The sequence below is a fragment of the Miniopterus schreibersii genome (assembly GCF_964146895.1).
Source record: "Miniopterus schreibersii genome assembly, chromosome: 3".
Lineage (NCBI taxonomy): Eukaryota > Metazoa > Chordata > Mammalia > Chiroptera > Miniopteridae > Miniopterus > Miniopterus schreibersii.
This window is the reverse complement of record NC_138103.1, coordinates 5,314,477-5,338,961: the sequence shown is the minus strand read 5'-3', so window position 1 is coordinate 5,338,961 and position 24,485 is coordinate 5,314,477. Positions and strand designations below refer to the sequence as shown.

The 24,485-nt window shown below is 46.1% G+C and overlaps 1 protein-coding gene across 1 annotated transcript; it reads left to right on the top strand.

The window, feature by feature from the left end:
* LOC308554341 (acyl-coenzyme A synthetase ACSM4, mitochondrial-like) lies at positions 1–24,416 on the top strand. Its single transcript, XM_081131530.1, has 14 exons — positions 1–416; positions 4,772–5,022; positions 6,873–7,086; positions 9,881–10,088; positions 15,240–15,383; positions 16,107–16,263; positions 18,330–18,409; positions 19,837–19,960; positions 20,817–20,897; positions 20,989–21,090; positions 21,562–21,689; positions 21,782–21,881; positions 22,839–22,958; positions 24,000–24,416. Exons 2-14 carry the CDS (start codon positions 4,822–4,824, stop codon positions 24,084–24,086), a joined length of 1,746 nt encoding a protein of 581 aa, XP_080987656.1. The 5' UTR covers positions 1–416; positions 4,772–4,821; the 3' UTR covers positions 24,087–24,416.
* Positions 24,417–24,485: the final 69 nt, after the last annotated feature.

Below are 24,485 nucleotides of genomic sequence, written 5' to 3'. Positions count from 1 at the left end.
GATCACGGGGCGTGGGCAGGCTCAGCAGGCAGGCCCATTGGCCTGCCCGCGTCCTGGGCTGCTCTGCAATCCTGCCGGAGGCTCTGGCCACAGGCCACGTGAGCAGTGTGGACCTTGATACCATCAGTTCCATGGCCAAGAATCATTTACCACTAGCACGCGGGGCTTAGGCACTGTGGGACGCGGAATCGTGACCCCCCCCCCCCCCCCGTGCCTTATAGGTTGCTGTCCCTTTAACCAGGTTGTCCAGAGAAACCACAAGCCTCCTGCCGGGGGTGCTGATCCTCCCCACTGTGCACAGGTGCGAGTGGGAGGAAGGAGGTAGTTTTCTGGCAGGGGCACAGCTGCGTCCCTGAAGGGGCTGAAGGCCTTGCCGATCACCGATCACCGATCACCGATCACCTGCACCCTCTCTGGTAAGGACATATGCGCCCGGCGCGGGGAGGCTCCTGGTGCGGGGAGGCTCCTGGTGCGGGGAGGCTGCGAGCCTGCGCTGAGGACCAGAGCGCAGCAATAAGAGGAGAGTCCCGTTGCTTTGCCATAACTGGGTAACTGCAGTCCCAACCCTGGAACATGTCCCCTTAACAGGAAAGCAGCCCCCTGGACTGTTCTCCTCCTTTATGAGGGCTGGTAGGACTAGAGCAGGACTCTGTGATAGCATTTCCTTGCACCGGCTTTGGGGACAACAAATGCGGGCTGGGATTCGTGCTGCTTGCTGGATGAATGGCCTTCGGTAAATCACTCGCCCCTCAGTGCCTCAGTCACTTTGTATGTGAAATAAGATACTTGCCTCCTAGGGCTGGGGAGAGAATTAAACAAGATATTCCACGGAAAAAAGCCCTGCTGGGTGTACATCGATTGCTCCAGTGTCCCTTCACTGTAAGGTTCCCCTTAACATTAAGTCTGGAATCACTGAGCCTTCAGAAACTCCTAGTTCAGCTCTCACTTCCACAGAGTCCTTCTGGAGATATTCTCTTAAACATATTTATAGAGAATTTTCTACAGAGATCATGTCATGACCTCAAACGGTCAGTGATCATCAGATTCGACCCTGGAATCGCATGGACTTCCCACAAAACCCCAAGTCAGGAAAAGGCTGTTTAATGCGAAATGGTGGCTCATCAGTTTCTGCCTCCTTTAACGGCCGATCTGTACCCACCTATTCAGAAGTGAGTACACCGGAGACAGAAAGAAGGAAGGTTACTGGCCAAATAAATTTAACTTGAATTGAAAAATCCTACTCTGTGATAGTTTGATTTGTATTTTATTACTAAAGATTGTGTTTGCATATGCAAGGCCTATTTCACATAACACAGGAAATGCTGAATATCTGTTTATAAAATTTTAGTATGTTCTGTATAAAAATATTTTTCATTACAGAGACTAAAAGTGAACAGAAATATACAAGTGTGACTACACAAAATGTAAAACAGATACTATAATATTTTTTTTATTTTAGTGTTATTTCACTTTATTGCAGATTTCTTTTTTATCAAAACTTCACAGTTCCTTTCAAGATCTTTTTTGCGAAAACTTTCTGACTCTCTCTCATTGTACATTTGAAAGCATGGGCTAGGCAGTGAGCACAGACTCTGCACTCTCACAGGCTGGCCCAGAGGCACATGCAGAAGGCAGCTTACCAAACCAGCCGCGCTGCCAGGAATATCCTGGGTAAGAATTTGCCAGCCCAAGCAAGCTAGTTTTCTTTGCATTCCCTCCCTCCCTCCCTCCCTCCCTCCCTCCCTCCCTCCCTCCCTCCCTCCCTCCCTCCCTCCCTTCCTCCTTTCTTTCTTTTTCTTTCTTTCTTTCTTTCAACATATTGGGATTCTCTAGTTGTTTTCTTTGCAGTACCTAACCCATACCTTTGTTTTCTGAGACCTGGCAGCACACACTATTACATTATAGATTTTTAAATGTACACTTCTATGTGGTTCTGGAAACCGATAAACTTTTGTAAATATATAAATAGGCATAAAATACTATATGTGACAGCACATAGAGTAGTTTTCCCACACAAAAGTTAACTTATATGCATGCTTTAAAAATATATATTGGGATGACTAGAAATGGGACTATTCGTACATTTTTACAAAGCAACAAGTTTGCACAGCTAGAGTGTTTTTGTAAACAACAGTATTTGTAAAACACAGTCACCTAATATACAGAACTATAAGCAGAAACTTTGCAAAACTAAAGGGCTGCACTCTTAAAAATAGTTTCAGATATTTGGTATGTTAATTTGATGATTTATTAAGAAATGAAAAATTTGTTCATGGAGGAATGGGAAATAAGAACAATTCATTAAAAATCATTTTTCAATTTGGAGGAGAAGATGGAGAGATTTGTGTTAGAAACTGTCCCCTGTACTCCCTGCAACATTCTTAGGAGGCAAGCATGTCCCCCAGGTCGTGATAGTCTTTCCAATTCATCATTAAACTTGCAACAAGAAAGTTCAAAATGATGGAGGTGAGGCCTAGAATGCTTCAGACCTGTGGGGGTTCAGTTCAGCCCCAAGAGCCTGGAGCACAGCGACAGAGGCAAAAATAAGATGAGCCACCAAGACGCTTCGTGTATGCGGAGCCGCTGAAGCCTCTGCCAGGCTGGTTTCGAATGAGCGGTGTTTGCTGACTCCCAGCCACGCACCGGGCACCGCGCTGAGGTGCCCGCTTAAACCCACGGCAGACCAATGAAGAAAGTAGCAGCGTTACCCTCCTTGTGCGGGTGAAACGGCACCTGGAAATGTCAAGGAGCTCGGACAGGCCGCCCAGGGAGGCGAGTGTGGATGCGAGTACGTTGCTGTGTGCGTTTGTGCGTGCGTGGGGATGCGTGTGCTTAGGAGGCAGGTGGGGCCTCACTTTCAGGGGTGTGCTAAATCGCAGACATGGCCCTCTGCTGCCCCTCTCCCTGCCTCCCCTTTTTACTCTTGGTGCCTCCATCACACTTCCAGAAAATTGCCCCGGTGAGGCATTGTCCCCCTTCTTGTTATCTTGATATAACAGAGGTCAATAGCAGCGGTATTGCCAGAAATAGCTCTTCCTAGGCCACGGTAAAGTTGTGTTTGCACCAAATGGGCCTGCCCCTTCTCCAGGCGTCATTCTGAGCAGCAGACTCGGGGCGTCCTTTGCACCTGCAGGTTTTTCCGCTTCATACAAGGCAGCCAAACAGGCCTGCAGGGCGAAAGGCCGAGGGAGTTCACCACCAGCAAGAAATCTTTATTGAAGCAGGCAAAACAAAGGAGGCTGAAAAGCAGAGAGGTTGACTAGGCAGGACCACATAGGCTCAAACCTTGCCTCTGCCATCATGAGATGGATGACCTTGGGCAAATTATTTAAGTCTACATGGGCCTCAGTCTCCCCATCCGTAAAATGGAGATGATAATAGCACCGGCCTCACAAGCTTGTCCTAATGTTGAACGCTATGAGAAATGCAAAGTGCCTGGTCCACAGCAAGCACCTAATAAGCATTGGCCTTCATTGCTGAGGAGAGCTCTGTGAGCCACGTGAAGTGCTCAGGATGCACACCACCCAGGTAGGTCTGAGACAGGGCACATATGTTCACAACAATAATTAATAATTCAGGACAGCCAACTGTCACATGAGTAGTATCGATGCATGTTAATGGAAATTCAAAGGAGGAAATAATCACAGAATTAGAAAAAAATGTTAGATTACAGTTTGCAGTCCAGTGAGGAAAAGTGACTTTGCCCATGTCACAAAGCTAGTTTTGAAAGAGCTGGGAGTCAAGTTCAGGTCTCCTGATTCACACTATAAGACTGCTTCATGAAACTATGCTGTAATAGCACTCATGAAAATAATCTTACCAATAATGCTGGTTAACACCTTGAAGGTACTTTTTACATGCTACATATTTTACATGCATTAGCTTATTAAACCCTCATAATAACCCTGGGAGATGAGAAAATTGAGGTGCAGGAGGATTAAGTAATTCTTCCAAAGTCCTACAGCCAGAAGGGAGTTGAGCCAGGACTAAATCAGGGTTCCTAAGCGGTTATAATGGAGGAGTGAATGGGAGAGGAAAGTAGGGCAGCCAAAAGCAAGGGGAATGATAAGACTAAATTGCAGTGGTGGAAATGGACATTTATGAAAAGTGAACAGGCTGCTTTTACTAGAAAAGGAAATTCAAGTAGAGGAGGTCGCAAAAATAGTTCCAAAAAACACAAGGCAAAAAAAAAAAAAGTACAAGGCAGGCAGAGAGGCCTTAAATGTCAATCCAGGCAGCAAATATTCTGTCTATTGTTCGGTTGGAGGGGAGGTAGAAACTGAAGATAGGAGCTTGACAGTTCCACAGTTGTGGGGATTTTTTTTCATCTTCACTCGAAGATATGTTTTTATTGATTTTAGAGAGAGAGGAAGGAGTCAAGAGTGAGAGAGAGAGAAACATCGATCGGTTGCCTGTCACACAGGCCCTGACCAGGGATTGAACCGCACCCTAGGTCTGTGCCCTGATGGGGAACTGAACCTGCACCCTTTTGGTGTACGGGGTGGTGCTTCACCTAACTGAGCCACCAGGCCAGGCTGGCATTGTTTGGTTGTGTGTTTTTTCAAGGCTAATCTGGTCACAGACAGAATGACCTGGGAGAGCCCAGTGGCCGGGAGGCTCGTCCTTGGCTAACTCTTCCCGCTCTGGAGCAGGATGGGGTGTTTTTCAGGGGTTGCTCAATTGCCAGGGGCACACTACCGCAAGTCCACGTTCCAATCTCGCCACAGAGCATAGAGAGGGACTAACCCTCCCCGCCCCTCTCTCCCCACAGGCCGTGTGGCACTTCCCCACCCTGTGAGCCCACAAATCCCTTCGGGAACCATGAAGATCATTTCCCGCTCCCGGGCGTTCCGACTCCTCTGGCTCACCAAGCCGGCCAGCAGGCCCTTTCACAGGGATCACCAGCTGCACGTGCCCCTCACCCTTGCTGACTTGGAAGCCATAAATCGCTGCGAGAGGCCCTTGCCTGAGAACTTCAACTTCGCTGGGGATGTGCTGGACCAGTGGGCCCAAAAGGAGAAGGTATTAAATGATGGGCTTCCACTAGATGCTTGGTGTCCCTTCCCTTTCCTTGCTCTGGGGTCCACTTGTCACTTTTAATTCAATTCTTTCATCCCTCTTGGGTTCCTTTGTTTTCCATCTGCCCTCTTTTCTCCCCAGGGGAGATGCCTGAGCCTCAGCTACGCACGGCTGTCCTGCCCTGGGGCCTCCAGGTCCCCTGCAGCAGGGCTACTCAGCCATGTGTCTTTTCCTCCTGTTCCTGTTCAGTCTCAGGGTCCTTCACAACAGGTCTTTGCTTTCCACTCACTTGTTCGGGCTGGTCACGGGCTAACCCAAAGAACAGTAATCTGCACTTTGATCTTAGGGACAGTCTTTCCCGGGGTAATGAGGAGACTCAGAGGCTGAGAAGAAAAAAGCGACAACCCTTACAGTGTCTGCAGCGTAGCCTCAGGTCAGGGTCTCTGCTCCCTGAGCCTCGCCCCCGCAGGCAGGGCTAAACCTTCACCTGCGGTGCTCACCACAGGCCCTGCAAGTACCTGGGCTTCCGAAGCTGGCATCAGGTGCTGCGTACAAGGTTAAATAAGGCTGAGTCAACCCTTCCGACAGAGGGAAGTATCTTCCTTTCAATCCCTGTGTTTCAACTCCTCTAACACTTGCTAAATTCTCTTTTGAACAGAGAGAGCACATAGGAGTTGATAATCTCTAGATAAAATTTAAAGGCACACTTTCTTTTCAATATACTTATTTTTCAGTAAACTCTTTTTAGCAAGTGGTGCTGATTGTCCGGTTATGGTGGTGATTAAACACGCTTCCTTTTAAAGTAAATGTATGCAAGTAGAAGTGAGTCTCTGTAAAGAGCAGTAGCACAATTGTAGGCAGATCTGGCAAACGTTAGTGACTAAAGATTGAGGAATACTGGCCTAGGTTATTCCAGCAAATTCCCACCACCACCTGGGGCTGCAGATAAGGAACTTGACCTTGAAGAAGTTAGGTTACTTAATTGAGGTCAAGTCCAAAGGCCCCTGAACCAGCCCCTGATCTCATTGAGCTTATGTCTACAGGGAAGGGACAGCGGAGTCCCTGGAATATGAGCAGAGCTGCAGGAACACAGAGAGCTCAGTGGGAAAACAGGCTTAGAAAGGCTTCGCAGAGGGCAAAGGGGAAGTTGGGCTTTGAAGTCTTCCAACCAGGGAAGGTAAACCGAGCATTCCTGACAGGGGAAAGAGTGGAGTAAGTTTTCCCCAGGCAATGTGTAAAGTAGAGGTTTTGCAGCACAGATGCCTCGCTTGGTAAAATCTTGGGTGAGACGTTGCCTCCAGAAATCAGTCAATCAAGCTATGCCTCTTCCCACCCCCATGACCTTCCACCTTGCTCTCTCTTACCTACAAAACATACTCCCCAGCCTTATGAGTAGAAACAGATGTCACATTCCTAATCAACTTTGGGGCATCCATTAGGGTTATTTGGATGGAAGAGAATCTAACTTAAGCATGGAAGAACTTTATTGGAGGGATATGGGAGAGCTCAAAAAACTGGGCTGGAAGCTGGAGTGTCAGTCCAGCAAGGACAGAAGCTGAGACAGCTCCCTGAGGGCACATAAGCACCGAGAGCTGATAGGCCAGGAGAGATTTGATTTCCTTGACTTGGGTCACATGCCCACCCACTGGTCAGGGAAGGGCAAGCACCCTGGTGGGATGTCTCCCAAGTCTGTCTTCGGTAGGAGAGGAGTAGTTCCCCCAAAGCGCTGGCTGGTGTGCTGTTACTTGAATCCACCGGCATAGGTGCTGAGGGGAAGTAACCGCAGATGTCCCATCTACTTGGTGACCAGTCACATAAGCCTTCCCCTCTCTTTCTCATGTGCCTATGGCCAGACAGGAGAGAGACCAGCCGCCAACCCAGCCCTGTGGTGGGTGAATGGCAAAGGGGGCGAGGTGAAATGGAGCTTTGGAGAACTGGGCACCTTGACCCGAAAGGCTGCCAATGTGCTCACCGAGCCCTGCGGCCTAAAGAAAGGAGACCGAGTGGCTGTCATTCTGCCCCGAATCCCCGAGTGGTGGCTGGTCAACGTGGCTTGTATGAGAACAGGTCAGTGTCCATATTTAACTTCTGTAAATCAGGCAGAAACAGAGCGAGACTGAAAGTTGAGGTTTTTCTGAATTGTTAGTTCTGACTGAAGCAGTTGCTTACAAAGGACAGCAAAATCAGAGTTGAAATTAACAGCAATCATGATGTAATAATAATAATAAACTACCTTAAAATGTAGGTATTTTTGTGATGCCCATTTTGCAAGAGAGGAAACTGAGGTTCAGAGAGGTTAAGAAGTTTGCCCAAAGTCACACAGCTAGAAAGCTATGCAACTGGGATTAAACACAAAGCTCTACGAAAGCCGGTGTGAGTGCCAATGCTTCTTGGCAGTGCTGGACTGTGATGTGTTCATCCAGGTGATCCAGAAGTTACTTCTCTGGGTGTACTTGGATTCTCCCTGATAGGAAAGTACAAAAGGAAGAAAAAGCATTTTAGAATGCAGGGACTTGTAAAAGTACGACTGTGGACCCAGTGGGAAAACCCTGACTCTTTCCAGACAAAAAGATGAATGTACTCAATGACACATTTTCTCCCAAAGTAGTCATCTTATAGTGTGCCCCAAATTCTACAGGGTCCTCTTCTCCCCTAGGACAGAAGTCAGCAAACACCACAGCCTAGGAGCCGGCCGTGTGTTTTTGTAAATAAAGTTTTAAGGTTTAATGGAATACAGCCACGCTGATTCATTTACAGATCGCCTGTGGCTCTGTTTGTTCTACGATGGCAGAATTGCTAATTGAGACAGAGATGGTACTGGCCACAAAGCCTAAAGCACCTACCATCTGGCCCCTTACGGAAAAAGTTTGCTGATTCCTGCTCTAGAAGGTGACACACATGTTTACAGATCAATGAACAATAAGTAAGAATATACTCTGTAGAGAACACAGAGATGTTGGTTACAGTTGATCAAATGAATGATACCTTAACTGAAACTAGAGTTTAGTGGAGATGAGCTTCTTGCTAATTGGAGTTACAATGCCTCACTTCCATGGATGCCATTAAAGGACCATTAGAAGGCTGTCATCATGGTGTTGAAAACGCTCCTACTAACAGCAATTATACAATTTACTTCACAGTCACTATAAAAAGGTAATTGCAAATGTGAAGCCAGTTGTGAATTGGAAGCAGTTGAAGGTGGTTTATTTGGCATAAAAATGTATTTATTATTACTTAACATGACTTATGCAATTTGTGAAATGTGAAGATTAAAAATGAACCCAGAAGCTGAAGAGTCAAAAGCATTCAATTAATTAAATGTTAAGCAAGCAGCTGAGGATTGTTTTCTAACTCAAAATTATTAAGTCTCCTGAGTGAATCTGGAGATGCTTGTATACAACTCACAGCAAAATATTTTGCTCTTGCTGTAAAATGTATGCAGTCGAGAATCTGCTAGAGGAGAACTCCCCTTTTACCCCCAAGCTAGACGCTACCCATTGAACCCATTCACGTCACAAATCCGCCAAGAGTACTCATAATTTCTGAGCTGGTAAGAACAAGTGGTTTGCAAAATAAATAATCTTATGTTTTTGTATGGAGCGAACAATCTGACACCCTGAGGGGATGATATATAAGAGCTTTTAAAATATATTCTATAAATAAAGTCTCCTTCCTAGGAATTCAACTCTACCTCTTCCTCTTTAGCTGACTTCAGAGAACTCGGCAAGAAATGAGTACCTGGTGTAGGGCACAGGCCTGTGAGCCTCAGATGTGTATCTGAATCCTGGCTCTGCCACTTACTGACTTTGCGGCCCGGGGACCAGGTGTCATGTATACACTGGGATTCTTTATAAGTGGGATACCGGGCACATAATAAGTGCTCAGTAAATGGCAGTGGCTCTTTACATACACTCTGCTTCCTCTCAGTTGGTTCACTTTAGACGGAACAAACCGCCTCCCCACTGCCTTTCATCTCGCTCTCCCACATCTCTCTTCTCGAAGGGACTGGGACTCTACCACCAGGCCCAGCTCAGGCCAGCGTGTAGGGTGAAGAGAGGGGGTGGGATAGACTCGGTGACCCAGGCTTGAGGGCGACCGCGCCCTCCCCAGCCCACCTCAGAGCCGGTCACGGTCAAGGTCACATGGCAGCCACTGCGAAGACCCACGCGGCTGCTTAGAACAGTGGTCTGGTCTGCAGGCTTTTTTGGCTACACAATTTATCAATAAAGATATTTGGGATGCACATCCTCCCATCTGGATCCAGTTATTTATGTCGTTCAGCACTAATATAATAGGCATGTTATAAAATATGTACAAAAGTGAGATAAAAAACTAATATTGCAATAATTTTTTTTTTTTTTTAATTTTAATTTATTTTCTCATCCCCTGTGAATTATCTTGCAAAACCCACTTTGGAGACCATTGGTTCAAAAGTGTTCATGAAAATGTGTTACAAGCTGTAAAGAGCGATTTAAGTGTTATTAAAATGTTCCGTGGAAACACTGCACAGCAATGCCCACCGTTACAATGCCTCCTCTGTGCCAGGCACGTACTGTTATTGTCCCCATTTTACAGATTGGGAAAGGAGGGCACAGAGAGAGCAAGTAGCATGCTCAAGGTCACCAAGCTAGCAAGTTGCAAGGACAGCTTTAGCCCCAGGGACTGTCGGCTCTGGAGCCAGTGCCCCAAGGCTCTCCCAGTGACGGGGTCCTGTGGGATCTCCCAGGGGAACAAGGCAGGGGCAGCCGAAGGCTGGATTGCCCAGCTCCTCCCCACCCAGGCACAAAGCCCAAGTGCCATGGTCCACAGTTTTACCCCATGGACAACAGTTCTGTCCAGCTCAGGGGCCCCTCCTCCCCAGGGCTTGTCTTCATGCCGGGAGCACTGCAGCTGACTGCAAAGGACATCCTCCATCGGCTTCGCGACTCCAAGGCCAGGTGCCTTGTGACCAGTGAGGAAGTGGCCCCAGCAGTGGAGTCCATCGTGTCAGAGTGTCCTGACTTGAAGACCAAGCTCCTGGTGTCTCCCCACAGCCGCCCCGGGTGGCTCAGCTTCCAGGCGCTATTTCAGTAAGTATTCCCGCCGCCTCTGCCGAGCAGCAGCAGCTCCCACAGCTGCGTCTCCCAGCCTCCCTGCCTCCACGGACTCAGCAATCCTGTGGGTTGTTCCAGGATCCTTCCCAGAAAAAAAGCGCCTAATGGAAGGTTTTAAGGACAGAAGGAAGGGGTGCAGCTCTGCCTCCGTTTCCCTGCATCCCACCTCGGCCAGTGCTGAGTACCTTGCACGGGTGGTCCTTGCCCAACTTGTGGACCACACCTCCCACCACCCTCCCTGCCTTGGCTCTCTCTGGCCACCCTTTTAGTTCTCAAACAGGCCCTACCTCAGGGCCTTTGCACCTTTGCACCTGCTGTTTCTTCTGCCTGGAGTGCTCTTCCCCAGTCCTTCCCAGGGCTGACTCCTTCCTGTGAGATTTCAGCTGGATGTTTGCCCCTCGGTGAGGCCGTCCCTGGCCACCCATCTGGGGTATGGAATTTGAATGCTACTGTGTTCTTCACAGCCCTCGACACTATGTGAGTATCAGGGCCAGTCACTTTTTCCCTTATTTACTGTTTTCCTCCTGTACTGTAGGGACTGGCAAATTAGGGACCATGGGCCAGTTCTGGCAAGGCACCTGCTTTTGTAAAGAAAGTTTTATTGGAACACAGCCACACCCATTTGCTTACATACTGTCTATGGCTGCTTTCATCTTACAAGAGCGAAGTTGAGTAGATGCAACAGAGATCATAAGGCCCACAAAGCCTAAGATATGTGCTATTTGGCCCTTTACAGAAAAAAGTTTGCTGACTCCTGTCCTAAACTGTAAACTTGCTCCAAGAAGGCCGAGGCACTGTTTGTTTATCCCCAGTTTCTCCCATAAAGTTGGCACTTAAAAAGTATTTCCGGAAGGAATGAACAGAGTAGTTCGCTTAGCCTCAGTTTTCTTCATATGTAAACTGGGAATAATTACACTGAACTCATCGCAAGGGGTGATTGAGGATAAAATCAGCTCAAATGTGAGAAAGTGCTTCCTAAACTGCAAAAAAGAGGGTAAAATGTTTGTGAATGGTATGATCCTTCAAATAGCTGTTTAATAGCTTATGTGGAAAAAAATTATTCCAGAGAAATTTATAGAAAAAAAGACATGAGCCTGGCTCAGTTGGTTGGGCATCACTCAGGCAGCAGCAGGTCACCAGTTCGATTCCCAGGGGGGCAGATGCCCAGGTTGCGGGCTCGATCCCTCGTGGGGGCGTGCAGGAGGCAGCCGATCGATGACTCTCTCATCATTGATGTTTCTCTCTCTCTTTCTCCCTCTGCCTTCCCTTTCTGAAATCAATAAAGATATGATTTAAAAATGAGAAGAAAAAAGACACGAAGAACCATTGAATAATAGAGCAGTTTCCTTTAGAGAACAAAGTTTTATCCTACTAATTAATACAAACCAAATCCTATTGGCCAATCCCAAAATTCTCTCCCAAGGGCCATGGCAGTGAATGCTGTTTGTGTCTTTTATAAACGGTGTCACTTTGGATAGGTCAGGTAACATCCCTGAAACTCTGTATCTTCTCCATAAAATGTGGTGAGGATAGTGTCTCCCTCACGGGGGTGTAGAAGAGGCACATGAGACGAAGCATGTGGGGTGCTGAGCATGACTGGCGCAGCGTTAGAGAGATCATAATGCTGCCTTATCATTTTCTTTTTTTTTCTTTTTTTGCCTTATCATTTTCAAGCTAACAAAGTCCTCAGTAGTGCAGGTATTCCCTACGGCATTGGTATCCCGAGGTTTGGATACGTACGCCCATCAGGAAAGTATTTTTAACATACTTCCCTGACACATGTCTATTTACTTATTTACAAATTAGATACATGTGCTTTTGTGCATTGCACACATGTAAAAAATAAACAATTTAAAGAATTAATAAAAGCATACAGATAATTTGAAGTTCTACCGTTTTCTTCCCCATCCCAGCTGTGCTGCATACCCCCTGGGCAGCAAGCACCCCCACTTCAGAGACCCCCGTCTTAAACAACCTTGCAACAGTCTGCAGGGTCCCCGAGGAACCTTAAAGGTGCCACAAAGTTGAGAAAAGAAAAAGGTCTTTGAACTCATGTGAATTTAAAATTGAAAATTTCACCTTTGGGGGGTATTTTTCAAGATAAAGTGAATCCCTGCTTTAAACGAGCAACTTTAGAATGTTGTAACTCCAAAAGTGCCATGGACTCTTTCTCGAAAAACCAAGGAAAGGAGAACTGGCATTGCCAACAGTAGGCCAGTCTTCCAGAAATCCATACACAGCAAGAAGCAGGCCTAATTTCACATTATTAGAGTCAATCTTCTATTCAAGGAGTTCATTGTAGGGCCTCTCACCCTCCTTCTGCCTCCCAAGGATAGACGTCCATGAACACCTTCCAGAATATTTACAAAAGGATGCAGAAAAGGTCAAAATTATGGGCCAGACTGATGCTTCTCCTTTCCTGTCTTAGTAGAAAGTATCCTTCCCTGTGGCTCTAGAACCCTGAATTCTAGTCTTGAGGGGACTGAAACAATGTTCCGGGCCGAGGAAGAGCATGAGCAAAGATATGGAACTAAAAACGTCCCACTATGTGCACGGAATGGACCGTTTTGGGTGGCTGGAGAACAAATCGTGAAGTCACGGCGGAGGCCAGATTACGGCCTCTAATATAAAGACCTCATACGAGGGCTAAATCTTTAACTTAACCCTACAAACAAGGGAAGCCATTGACAAGTTTTATGAAGAGAAGTGTCCAGGTCAGTTCTGGGTTTTAAACAGGTTTCTCTGGCAGCTGTGCAAAGGATGAATTTGAGAAGAGCCGAATTGGAATCAGAGAGACCATCTTGGAGCCTAACATAGGAGAGAGACTCTGAGGGTCGACATCTGCACTCTGTAGGTGGGATGGAGGGAAGGAGGGACGCTAAAGAACTGGCAAGGCTTCGAGACTGATTGGAGGGAGAAGGAAGGAGGTGAGCTGATCTGGTTTTTAACTGGGGCGACTGAGTGCATGGCTACCATGAGCCGCAGAAAGCGTGAGAAGTTGGACATGTTGAGGTCGAGGGGTCTGTGAACATCCAAATATCTAGCAAGTGGCAGATACGAGACTCAGACTCAAGGAGATAAAGATACAGTTCTGGAAGTCATCAGCATTTAATCGGTTCTGAAGAATCCAGAAAGACACAACCAAGTGTCCCAAGAAAGGGAGACAAGTCAGACAGTGGAGTCACTCCTTGAGAATCTCCGTGTCACGCACACGTTGCCATAGCTCTTCTTTCAGTGAAAGAAAGAATAAAAAACCTTGAAAAGCAGTCAAAATGGGAGGTTTTATTGTTTTCACGGGTATTAGATACTGTGAAGAAACCCCTTTTTCCCCAACCCAACACATACCGGCTTCACCCTACACATATTCTGAAAAGAATCAATTCAATGGAATGAAGTTTGTTTTTTTACTTTTGGGGGGAAGAGGCAAGTTAGCAAGAAAACCACATTAATATTTCGTGAACCACTTTTGACAGTACAGCGTATGTTTATGTAATTAATCCTCACTGTTTTACAGTTTCAATGACAATCTTACTCCTCCGTCATCAGGATGAATTCTAACGGTGTCCTCAACCCTGTTTCCTTCAACCCAGGAGATTAAAACTATGACACAAGAGTCTCAAACCCTCCTGAAACTCAGTGATGTAGAGCACCGATCGCGGAGTGTGCTCGCCAAGTGTGGAGGCGCTGGTGAGGGCTGAAGCCCCCCACCGCTCCTCGGGGCCCAGCCGGGGGACCGCAGGCTTTCCCAGGACGGCTGTGCTCCCCGATGAAGCGGAGGCAGAACCCCTGCCTCCCTCTGCTGGCCCTGGGAAGCCACAGGCCAGCCCAGACTCAAGCCAGAGAACACCCTGTGCAGGGGTGGAAGGAATCGGCAGAGCTGTCGGTGCAGACAGTGCTGCACCGACAATGCACCAGTTACAATGCTGTTGGCTTTAGTAATAGGAGGCTCAAGCAAAAGTGGCTTAAACAATATCAACAGTTTCATTGTACCACAAATAAGAAGTACAGAGGTGGAATGAGAGCTGGCTAACTGAGTGGTTTGATGAAGCTAGCAAGAAGCCGGATTCACTCATCTTTCCACCATCCGCCGGGGGGTGTCTGCTGATCCCCTTCGGACCCCAGAATGCTAGGTGGCTCCAGGCATCATGCACTCTCACAGCGATATCCAAAGGCCAGAGAACAAGACGGGGCGGGGGGGGGGAGGCAGCACCCCTTCCTCCCGACTCCAGAGCAAGGAAACCTTTCCCATGAAGCCTGCAGACCTCGCTGAGCACAACTGCAGCATGTGCCCGTCCCCAAACCACGTGCGGCTTAGGGCCATCAGGGTTCAGCCCCCCCACCCCCGCCCCAGAGCTGTGTAGACAGGTCTCCGCTGAAGCACATGGCCCCCAGATACCTGAACAAATCAGTTTTATCAGAGCAAAACAGAGGACAGGTAAACAACTAACTGTGTCTGGCAGCGATATCGAAGATATTGTGTAAAAAGTATTAAAAACTTTGAGTCAGCCCAGCCGGGTGTGGCTCAGCGGTCAAGCGTCGACCTAGGATCCAGGCGATCAGGGTTCGATTCCCGGTCAGGGCACATGCCCGGGTTGCGGGCTAGGCAGGCGATCCATGACTCTCTCATCATTGAGGTTTCTATCTCTCTCTCTCCCCCTCCTTTCCTCTCTCTGAAATCAATCAAGATATATTTAAAAAAACAAAACAAAAAAAATCCTTTGATTCAAATGCCCAAAGATCTTCCTTTAAATCATAAAAACTCCTGAAATGCTAATAACAATTTACAAAGATTCAAAATGTATTTTTAAAAATTCATAGATTAAAAAAGCACTGAGAAAAAAATGTTTAAATAAATAAAGTGCACATCTTGGGGTTTTTTTTAATTGAAAGTGATCTTGGCTATCTCTTTGGCCTATGGGGAGGTGGAGCTTAAAAAGAGAGAGGTGAGCTGTTAAACCTTAGCACTGGTCTGCAAAGGCCCTCTCAGGTTTCGTGAGAAATTCCTCTCGGGTTCTGTTCTGTTAACTACCTTGGGTATCGAGAGCGCATAAGTAGCAGAGCAAAAGGAAGGCCAGAGTTGAGCTGCTCTGCCATCTTCAGCCACCTTCTGGGGCCCATACTCTACAGATCGGCCTCTGCAGAGCACAGCCCTGTGGAGACAGGAAGCCGAGAGCCGGCGACCATCTACTTCACCAGCGGGACCACAGGCCCCCCCAAGATGGCCCTGCACTCTCACAGCAGCCTCGGAATTGGGAATACCATCTGTGGAAGGTAGGGGGGAAAACTCGGTTTTTGCTAAAGTCTTCCCTGCGCTGTTAACGTGTGTCTCTAACTGCCTGGCGACACCTCTGCTTGCGTGGCCATCAGATATCTCCCATGATGTCTCAGCAAAACAGACCTCTTGAGGCCCCTGCCCAGCCTTAGCTCAGTAAGTGGCCCCAGCTCACTAACAGATCAGGCGAGAACTTAGGAATCAATCTTGGGTCAGTCCCCATGAGAGTCAGTCTGTCTCCTCCTCGCCGCCAGGTGCATTTACACACCCAGAAAGGCCTTCCTAGATATCCCCAAACCGTCACAGCACCCTGTTTTATTTTCCTCACAGCACTTACCACGAGGAAAATTATGATATTGATATACATACTAATTCACTTTATTCACTATCTAGCAGAGATCTTCTGGTCAGCCTCGCTCACTATGCTACGCAAAACAGGGCCTAGCATATATTATTTGCTCAATAAAGATTTGTCACATCAATAGACAAACTCAGAAAATTATGCCAAACCCAGCCTCCCACTCTACTCTCAGACTACCTAGGATTCTGAAAAAGTCTTCCAACAAAAGTGAGAGGTAGAACCACTCATCCTGCCTTGGGGCTTTGGACGCTTCTTTGTGGTCATTGAGGCTCCTGTCTGTCCTTCAAGACGCCAGGGTATTTGCTTTCCTGGCCGTCTTGTTTTGTTTTGTTCTTTCTTGTCGCCTCTCCATATCATTTAGGTACTGTCTAGATCTGAAGTCCTCGGATATCATATGGAACATGTCCGACACCGGCTGGGTCAAGGCCGCCATTGGCAGTGTGTTTTCTCCCTGGGTTCAGGGAGCCTGTGTCTTCGTGCATCAGATGGCACAGTTTGACAGTGACACCTTCCTAGATGTAAGTCATAACTTCTAGCTACAGCTCTGCCTTGTCTCCCCTGGAACCGCAGAGAAATGAATCCTCAGAATACAGAGAGATGTAAGAGAGAAGCATCGATCGGTTGCATCCCGAACACACCCTGACCGGGGATCAAACCTGCAACCTGGGCATGTGCCCTGACCAGGGATCAAACTTGCCACCTTTTGGTGCCCCAACCAACTGAGCCACACCGGCCAGGGCAAGATCATTCCTTTTTAAGATGCAGAGTCTTGGGAGCTTTTGAATGTACTTAACCGAGCGGAGAGGGGAACACACACCACACTCCTGGGCGTAAAGCCCACTCTTGCGCTTCAAATTGTTTAGGATTTGCTAATGTCACTAAATCTGTGGCAGCTGAAGAGTCTAATTCTATACAACAAATTATCCCTGGCTGGTGTGGCTCAGTGGTTAGAGCGCCGGCCCTCGGACCGAAGGGTCCCGGGTTTGATTCCAGCCAAGAGCATGTACCTGGGTTGCAGGCTCGATCCCGGGCCCTGGTCGGGGCAAGTGAGGGAGGCAGCCCATCAATGTGTCTCTCTCACGTCGATGTTTCTCTCTCTCTCTCTTCCACTCTCTCTGAAAAGCAATGGAAAAAATATTCTCAGGTGAGAATTAAAAATAAATAACAAATTAAAAGTCTCAAGTCTAATCAAATATATGGTTTCTGATTAGCGAAACAAAGACAGTAACTGACAGATCTGACCCTTGTGTGGAGGAGACTGAAGGTGGGGCTACCTTTCTGCCAGAGCAGCTCCTTCCATTCTCCCCATGAGAAACTCTGCTAACTCTCAGAACCCAGTGTTCTTTTTTATGATTATTATTATTTTAATACATCCCCATTTATTTCAGAGAGAGAGGAAGGGAGAGGGAGAGAGAGAAAGAGAGAGAGAGAAACATTGATGTGAGAGAGAAACATCGATCAATTGCCTCCTGCACTACCGCCGACAGGGGATCGAACCTGCAACTTAGGTATGTGCCCTGACCCAGAATCCAACCCACGACGCTAAAACCAACTGAGCCACACCAGCCAGGGCTAAAATAACTATATTTTTATAAAATATTAAATATTTTATACTTAAAGTTTTTTATTTAAAGGCACCTCTTAATATAATATATTAAATATATTAAGTAAGATATATTAACAATATATTGTTAATGTTATTAATTGATATGTTAATGTAATAATGTTATATTATTATTATTTAATATAACATTGCATAAAATATTAAAATAAGAGCATTCTTATTTTACAAAGATAATGCATACATTTCAAAGTGCTATAAAAATGTTTATGAAGATACACTATTCTTAGTTATAGACACTACACTTATTAAGAACAGTTGGAATCTAGGGAGCAAGTACACATAGTAGAAATTCTTGTTTACAGATCAAGAGTTATACTTGATCTATGACAACCCAGATAGTCTAGACATACATCTTGAGAGTGTTCTCTCAGACACTTAAATTTAATACAAACTGCCGATTCATTATGTGACATAGTGGATAGTATTTCTCCAGATCTAAGGTGCCTTTGATTTTAAGGAGCCAGAGGCATAATGAGCCCTGCAAATCTTAATCAGTCAAAGGCCTGAAAAATGCCTTACTTATGCATTTCATCAATCCACTCAAAAGGACTGAAGTCGTACAGAAAAGGTGTTGGAAAGGTTTTGGTAGCTTATAGATCCAGAGTCGATACTATGCAGTGGTCAGTACTATCCCGTTGTCAGGACTCCAGAATTCCACCATGAGAGGTAATTTGCAGCCCCAAAGTAGAATATACCAGTTCATACTTTGCAGTGGTTCTCAAATGCAACAATTCACTTTTTGTTGAATTTGACTGTGTATGCCTATTACTGTAACATATATATATATTCCTTCCAATAATTGAGAATTCCCAATTGACATACAGTCACCAGTGACAACTAATAAATATTTACTTTCTTATTCCTGTGAGATGGGCACAGGAGAATTGGGGGTGTAGACGTTGTCCCTAGTGGTGGCCTTTAATTAACCGCTTCTGACACCTGTCTCTGTCCATCACCCAGACGCTGACCACTTACCCCATCACGACCCTGTGCTGCGCTCCCACTGTGTATCGGATGCTTGTGCAGAAAGACCTTAAGAGGTACTTGGGCAGAAATCTCCATTCGAACTACCAGCAAAAGCTGTCATGGGAGCAGATCATTGTGTGTCTTGGGGACTGTCCCGTGCGCTGTAGGCTGTTGAGCAGCGTTCTCTCTGGCCTCTGCCTGCTCATGCCACTAATACTTCCCTCTCCACCAGGTGTGACCATCAGATATGTCTCCAGATATAGCCTACAGTCTTTGGGGGTAGGAAAGGGGACAAAAGTGCCCCTTCCCCTTTTAAGAATAACTGGGATCACCTCTAGGGGACACTGAACCTTTTCCAGGGGCAACCAGAGTCCCACAGGCCCAGAACTCCCACCCCCCCAGAAAACAACCATAACTACATCTATACCACCTTGACCAGAAGCTGACCAAGTCTTATGATTTGAAGATTCCATGCAATTTGGCCAAATCACCTGAACACCCAGTGGAGTTGCAGTCACGAGGAGAGACGGGAAGAGAGAAACAATTTAAGAAGTGCAGGCTCCCCCACCCTCTGCTCCCCCAAGGTGTGGACACCCAGGAGGAGGGAGAGCGCTGTGAGAGGCAGAATAAAGCAGATATGTACCTTCTCTTGGCTGAGTCAGTGTCAGCTCCTTTGTGGCCCTCAGACGTGAGTACCTTGGTCACATTTCAAGAGTAACTCAAGGGCCACTCAAGGGTCATTTTGGATAGGCACCATTCAGGTCCCACCACACCCTCCTGGCCAGTTAGAACCTCACTGTACCAGAGTAAGGCTGTTCCAGACTTTCTCACCCGAGTCCTGTGGTTAAAGCTCAAGCTCCGAAGTCAAAAAGGTGGAGCTGTGCTACTTACTAATAGTGCGACCTCAGACACTCAAGGTGACCTTGATAAGCTCCCCTTAACTCCATCCATAAGAGAACTAAGAGCACCTCGTGGGGTTGTGGTGAGAATTCAATGCAAGCAGCATGGTTGGGGAGGCACCTGACAAGTGCTAAGTGCAGAGCACAGGGCGTAGAGCTCAGCCCTTTACGGTGAGGCCTTACGCACGTTCTTTAATTTCTCTCAGCCTCAGTTTCCTTACCTGTAATCCTCAGGGGTTACGAGGTTTATGAGAATGCTCCTAAAGTCCTTATAACTTAGTAAATGCTCAACTAATGTTAGCTGTTGTTCTATCCCTTGAAAATGCTCACAGTATGTGCTTAATCTCATTATTAGCATTTTCTCCTACCTTTTCTCCTCTTTACTGACTTGCTAAAATGTACGCTCTGTCAGGAGCCTTTGTTTCAATCACTAATATGCCTAGAACAATGTCCGGCAAGATCGGAGGTGCTCAACGAATATTCCTTAAATGAACTCTCCTGAGACTTGCTCCATTGCTTGTTGCTAGAACACCCTAATTATCTTATAATGAAAGCCACTCAGATTTCTCCCCCAAAGACCCCATGCGACTCTGTCTCTCAAGATATAAATTCATGAAGCTGCGGCACTGCCTGACGGGCGGGGAGCCACTCAACTCGGAGGTGCTGGAACAGTGGAAGGAGCAGACGGGGCTGGAGCTGCACGATTGCTACGGACAGACGGAAGTGGTACTTTTAACGGGCAGAATTTAAGTGTGCGCAGGGGGAACCTTTCACCCCCGGGACTGACACCTGAGCCCCGGGAGTGTCCCCATTGCGCTCTAGATTTTCAGGGAGCTCCTCGGGATCCCTTACCCTGCCAGCAGTTACCAGAACCTCTGCATTACCCAGTCAGGTTTGGCTGGAGGGGAACTGTGATCATTCCTCGTAGTCCTCCTGTCTCCTCCCCACACAGAAGTTTTAGAGAGGTTAGGGATTGGTGAGGTTCAGAATTGTGCAGCTCATCTTTATTATTATTGTTGTTGTTATTTATTGATTGATTTTAAGAGAAGCATCGATTTGTTGTGCATTCATCGGTTGAATCTTGTATGTGCCCTGACCGGGGATTGAACCCACGACCTTGGCGTATCGGGTCGATGCTCTAACCAAGCGAAGCACCCGGCCAGGACTCTGCAGCCCATCTTTCCATCACACTGGGAAGCACCCCAGAGATCCCCACTGAGGAATTTATTCCAAGGTGCCCTTAATAGGACCCTTAGCTTAAAGGAGTGTCTTCAAAGTGGGGGCCTTAAACCAGCAGTAGCAGCAGGTGGGAATTTGGTAGAAATGCACGTTCTCAGAACTCCCCTCCCCAGACATACTGAATTAGAAACTCTGGGATGGGGCCCAGCAGCCTGTTTTAACAATACTCCAGGTGATTCTGATAAACACTCAAGTTTGAGAACCACTGGTCTAAAATATTTCAGAATATGAGCTTGCATACTGGGAAAATCAGTCAAACCTGAGTCCTAAGTTTCATTGTCAGGATATAAATGGCTACTGAAGATGAATTTTACATACTTACATAAAAATACCCTTCCAATAGGGGGTGATTTGTGGCAATCTGAAAGGACAAGAAATCAAACCCGGCTCGATGGGGAAGGGACTCCCACCCTATGATGTCCAGGTGGGTCACATCTGACTGGTTCAATAGAGAATGTTTCACATTATTTTCTGCTGTTCATTATATTACTATTCCTAACCCATTTTCATTCTAGATTATAGATGAAAATGGCAACATCCTACCACTTGGCAAAGAAGGAGACATTGCTATCAGACAAAAGCCTACCCGGCCCTTCTGTTTCTTCTTAGAATATGTGGTAAGAGAATGTAGAACATGCTGTTTACACTTTAACAGAAAAGGTGGTGCCGGGAGCCATACAGACTTGGATCTAGACTTCATACCTACCATGTCCTGCTGTGTAACCCTGGGCAAGTCACAACATCCAAGACTATCTCATCAACTGTAAAAGGGGGAGACCATCTTCTAACTCCGAAGAGTTTTGTAAAGATTACCTTCTATGTGTTAGAAACCGGCTGCAGTAGTTGTCCTCAGAAAGCACGCATGGACAGGCTGCTGGGGAGAGGGTGTTATATAGGGGACTTGAAGTGAAAGAGAGATTTACTTTTTATGATACTCTCGGGCCTTTTGTGTTCTATACTATAAACTACCTTTAAAAAAAAATAATTTCTTTTAGAAATAGAATGTACAATGTATTAGCCACTTCATGGGTGCCATACCCCTTTTTCTATTCTGACCAAATTAACCCCGTGCCATCTTTGATTCCTAGGACAACCCAGAGAAAACTGCCTCCACGATAAGAGGGGATTTTTATGTCACTGGAGACAGAGGAGTGATGGACAGCGATGGGTATTTCTGGTTTGTTGGCAGAGCTGATGATGTCATCATATCCTCTGGGTTTGTACATCTGCCACTGCTGGAAAGTAGCAACTTGCCTGGGGAGATTTCTGACTTGGGGTGGTGCTCTAAGACCTCTTTTCTTCTGCTAGGTACCGTATTGGGCCATTTGAGGTTGAGAGTGCACTGGTTGAGCACCCAGCAGTTGTTGAATCGGCCGTTGTCAGCAGTCCAGACCCAATCAGAGGAGAGGTAGCGTGAATGTCACTAATGAAAGTAGCAATTTCACACTTTCAAGTTCTGTCCACTTGGCCACTCTAAAGAGCGAATCGAGAATAGCCATGTAACTCTTGAGGCACACATGTGGCAAAAATGTACACTGGCAATCAACTTGACACATAGATTGTGTCCCAAAGAGGATGTATTAGGATTCTTTTGGTGGCAAGTGACAAAAATTCAACTCAAATTGACTTTATTAAAAAAAAAAAAAAAAAGGAATTTATTGGCCCACCCACAAGTGAGGTCTACAGGTACAGCTTACACCCAAGGCTTCACGTGAAGGTGGAAAAACTTAGTCTCTCCATTTGCTGGCTCTGCTGTTCTTCCTGTTGCCTCCACCAACCAACTCCAGACGTGCACAGCTTCACAACCCCAGGGAAGGAGACAGCTTCCTTTCCAAGTTTCAAGCAATTCCCAGGATGCGTTTGCCTACCTGAGATCACATCTCTAACCAACGTGGTCTGGGAGATGGTATATGTTGACTGGCCAGACCTGGATCATATGCTGGTCACTGGTGGAAGGAGTTAGTGTCAACCCCACCAGAGAGAAGTTAGGGTAATCCTCCTCAGGAAAATCAGGGTACTGTTACCAAAGAGGGGACAGCAGATACTGCATAAGCAAAAGCTGCAGGCTTTACTGTATGTACGATGGTCATAGAACTCAGAATATGTCTTCTCACAGAAACAATGCAAGTAGGAGACTGTGGCCAGGTTGCAAAACAAGCCCCAGAAGCCTACTTAGAACCCAGTGAAAGGAAACTTGGGGAATGAGAGCAGTCCCCATGCTTTGTTCAGAGGTTCAGAGGGGATCTCTGGCACCTGCACGCATCACTCAAGCTACTATTAACAAATGATGAGTGCCTGTGTTCAGCATTGGTTCCCACTCCTGTGCCTGAAAACATATCACTACAAATTCACTCTTCTCCTGCAGGTAGTGAAAGCTTTTGTCGTCTTATCTGCACCCTTTAAATCATCTGACCAGGAGAAATTAACTCTTGAACTCCAGGATCATGTGAGAAAATCAACTGCACCTTACAAATATCCAAGAAAGGCAAGTATTTTGCCCACAAGTGTATGTGATCAAACAAGGGGCTAAGCTAGTAAGTATGTCAGTCTTACTAGCTTTTGACTTTAGGGTAGCTCATCATATACAGAAGATATGTATTTCAACTTTTTTAGCTCTAAGAGTTTTGCTTTAAAATGTTTTGTATTAGGACACAATAAATGCTTGATAAACTAGAAGTTTTAATCAAGTCTGTAATACTGAGTAACTAAGAAGCCTTATTGGACTAAATCAGTCCCATTCCATGAGAAGAAAAAAATGGGGGGAAATTGTGCCTAAAGGCATATCCGATTCCTCTACCATAGTATTCTTGGGCCATAATACACTCCTAAATTCAAAGCATAGCCCTTTAAGCATCAAGTGACTGAATTTAAGGCTCAGGACAAAGATATCCAAACTGTGAAATATTTTGAGGCTATAATTCTACATGCTATTGGTTGATAATGACATGAGAATTCCATTTCAACTGGCGAAATGGTAATTTCAACCTAAGAACTACAGTTTCTCCATTAAATTCACTAAATCAGTGATCAGCTGATTTTCAGAAATGTTTGAGGATATTTTAAAGTCTTATCTTGAGGGAGCACAAGTCAAAGCATAAGGAGAAAACTGTATATTCAAAATTACCTCTAAAAAGTCTCCCTCAGAACCTTTAGGCCCCAGCTCTTAAAAGCTCAAAACCCTAGAATTGAACTATTTCTCTGCATTTAGGTGTGGCCTCTATTTGCCTGGGGCAGAAGAGGCCTAGGTCTAGTCTGAACTGAAGGAAAGGAATGGAGTAAAGATTACATTCTTCTAGCAAAGCATATAGTTGAATTGGTACTTAAAAAACCACGATGAAGTGCCACTGTCATCTTTACTATACAAATGGAAGTTTCTGGTGCTCCCAAAATTCAATGAGCTTAGGTTCAGACAAACCCAGACTCTGAAACTCAACGCCAGAGTTTCCTGAACACTCTCCTATTGTACTGACGGTTGGGATAAGTCAAAATGGAATCAAGTGTCTCATAATATGTTTTTGTTAATTAGGTGGAATTTGTTGAAAATCTCCCAAAGTCAATCACTGGGAAAATCAAACGCAACGTTCTAAGAGACCATGAATGGGGACGAACATAGCCTGGAAGTAAACTGAGGCATGAAGTACTTACAGGGTTTCTCTTAGTCTTTGTTTCCTGATGATTCAGTGACAACTCTCTTATAATGCTTAAGATTTTTCCTGGTTGAAAACTCAACTCTGAGCCCGGCCAGACATGGCTCAGCAGTTGAGCGTCGACCTAGGATCCAGGTGATCGGGGTTCGATTCCCGGTCAGAGCCTGGGTTGCGGGCTCCATCCCCAGTCGGGGACGTGCAGGAGGCAGCCGATCAATGACTCTCATCATTGATGTTTCTCTCTCTCTCTTTCCCTCTCCTTTCCTCTCTCTGAAATCAATAAAGATATATTTAAAAAGAAAACTCAACTGAGTCTGTGTTTTGTACTTAGCCAAAAAATAAATAAAAATCAAAATATTGGGAAG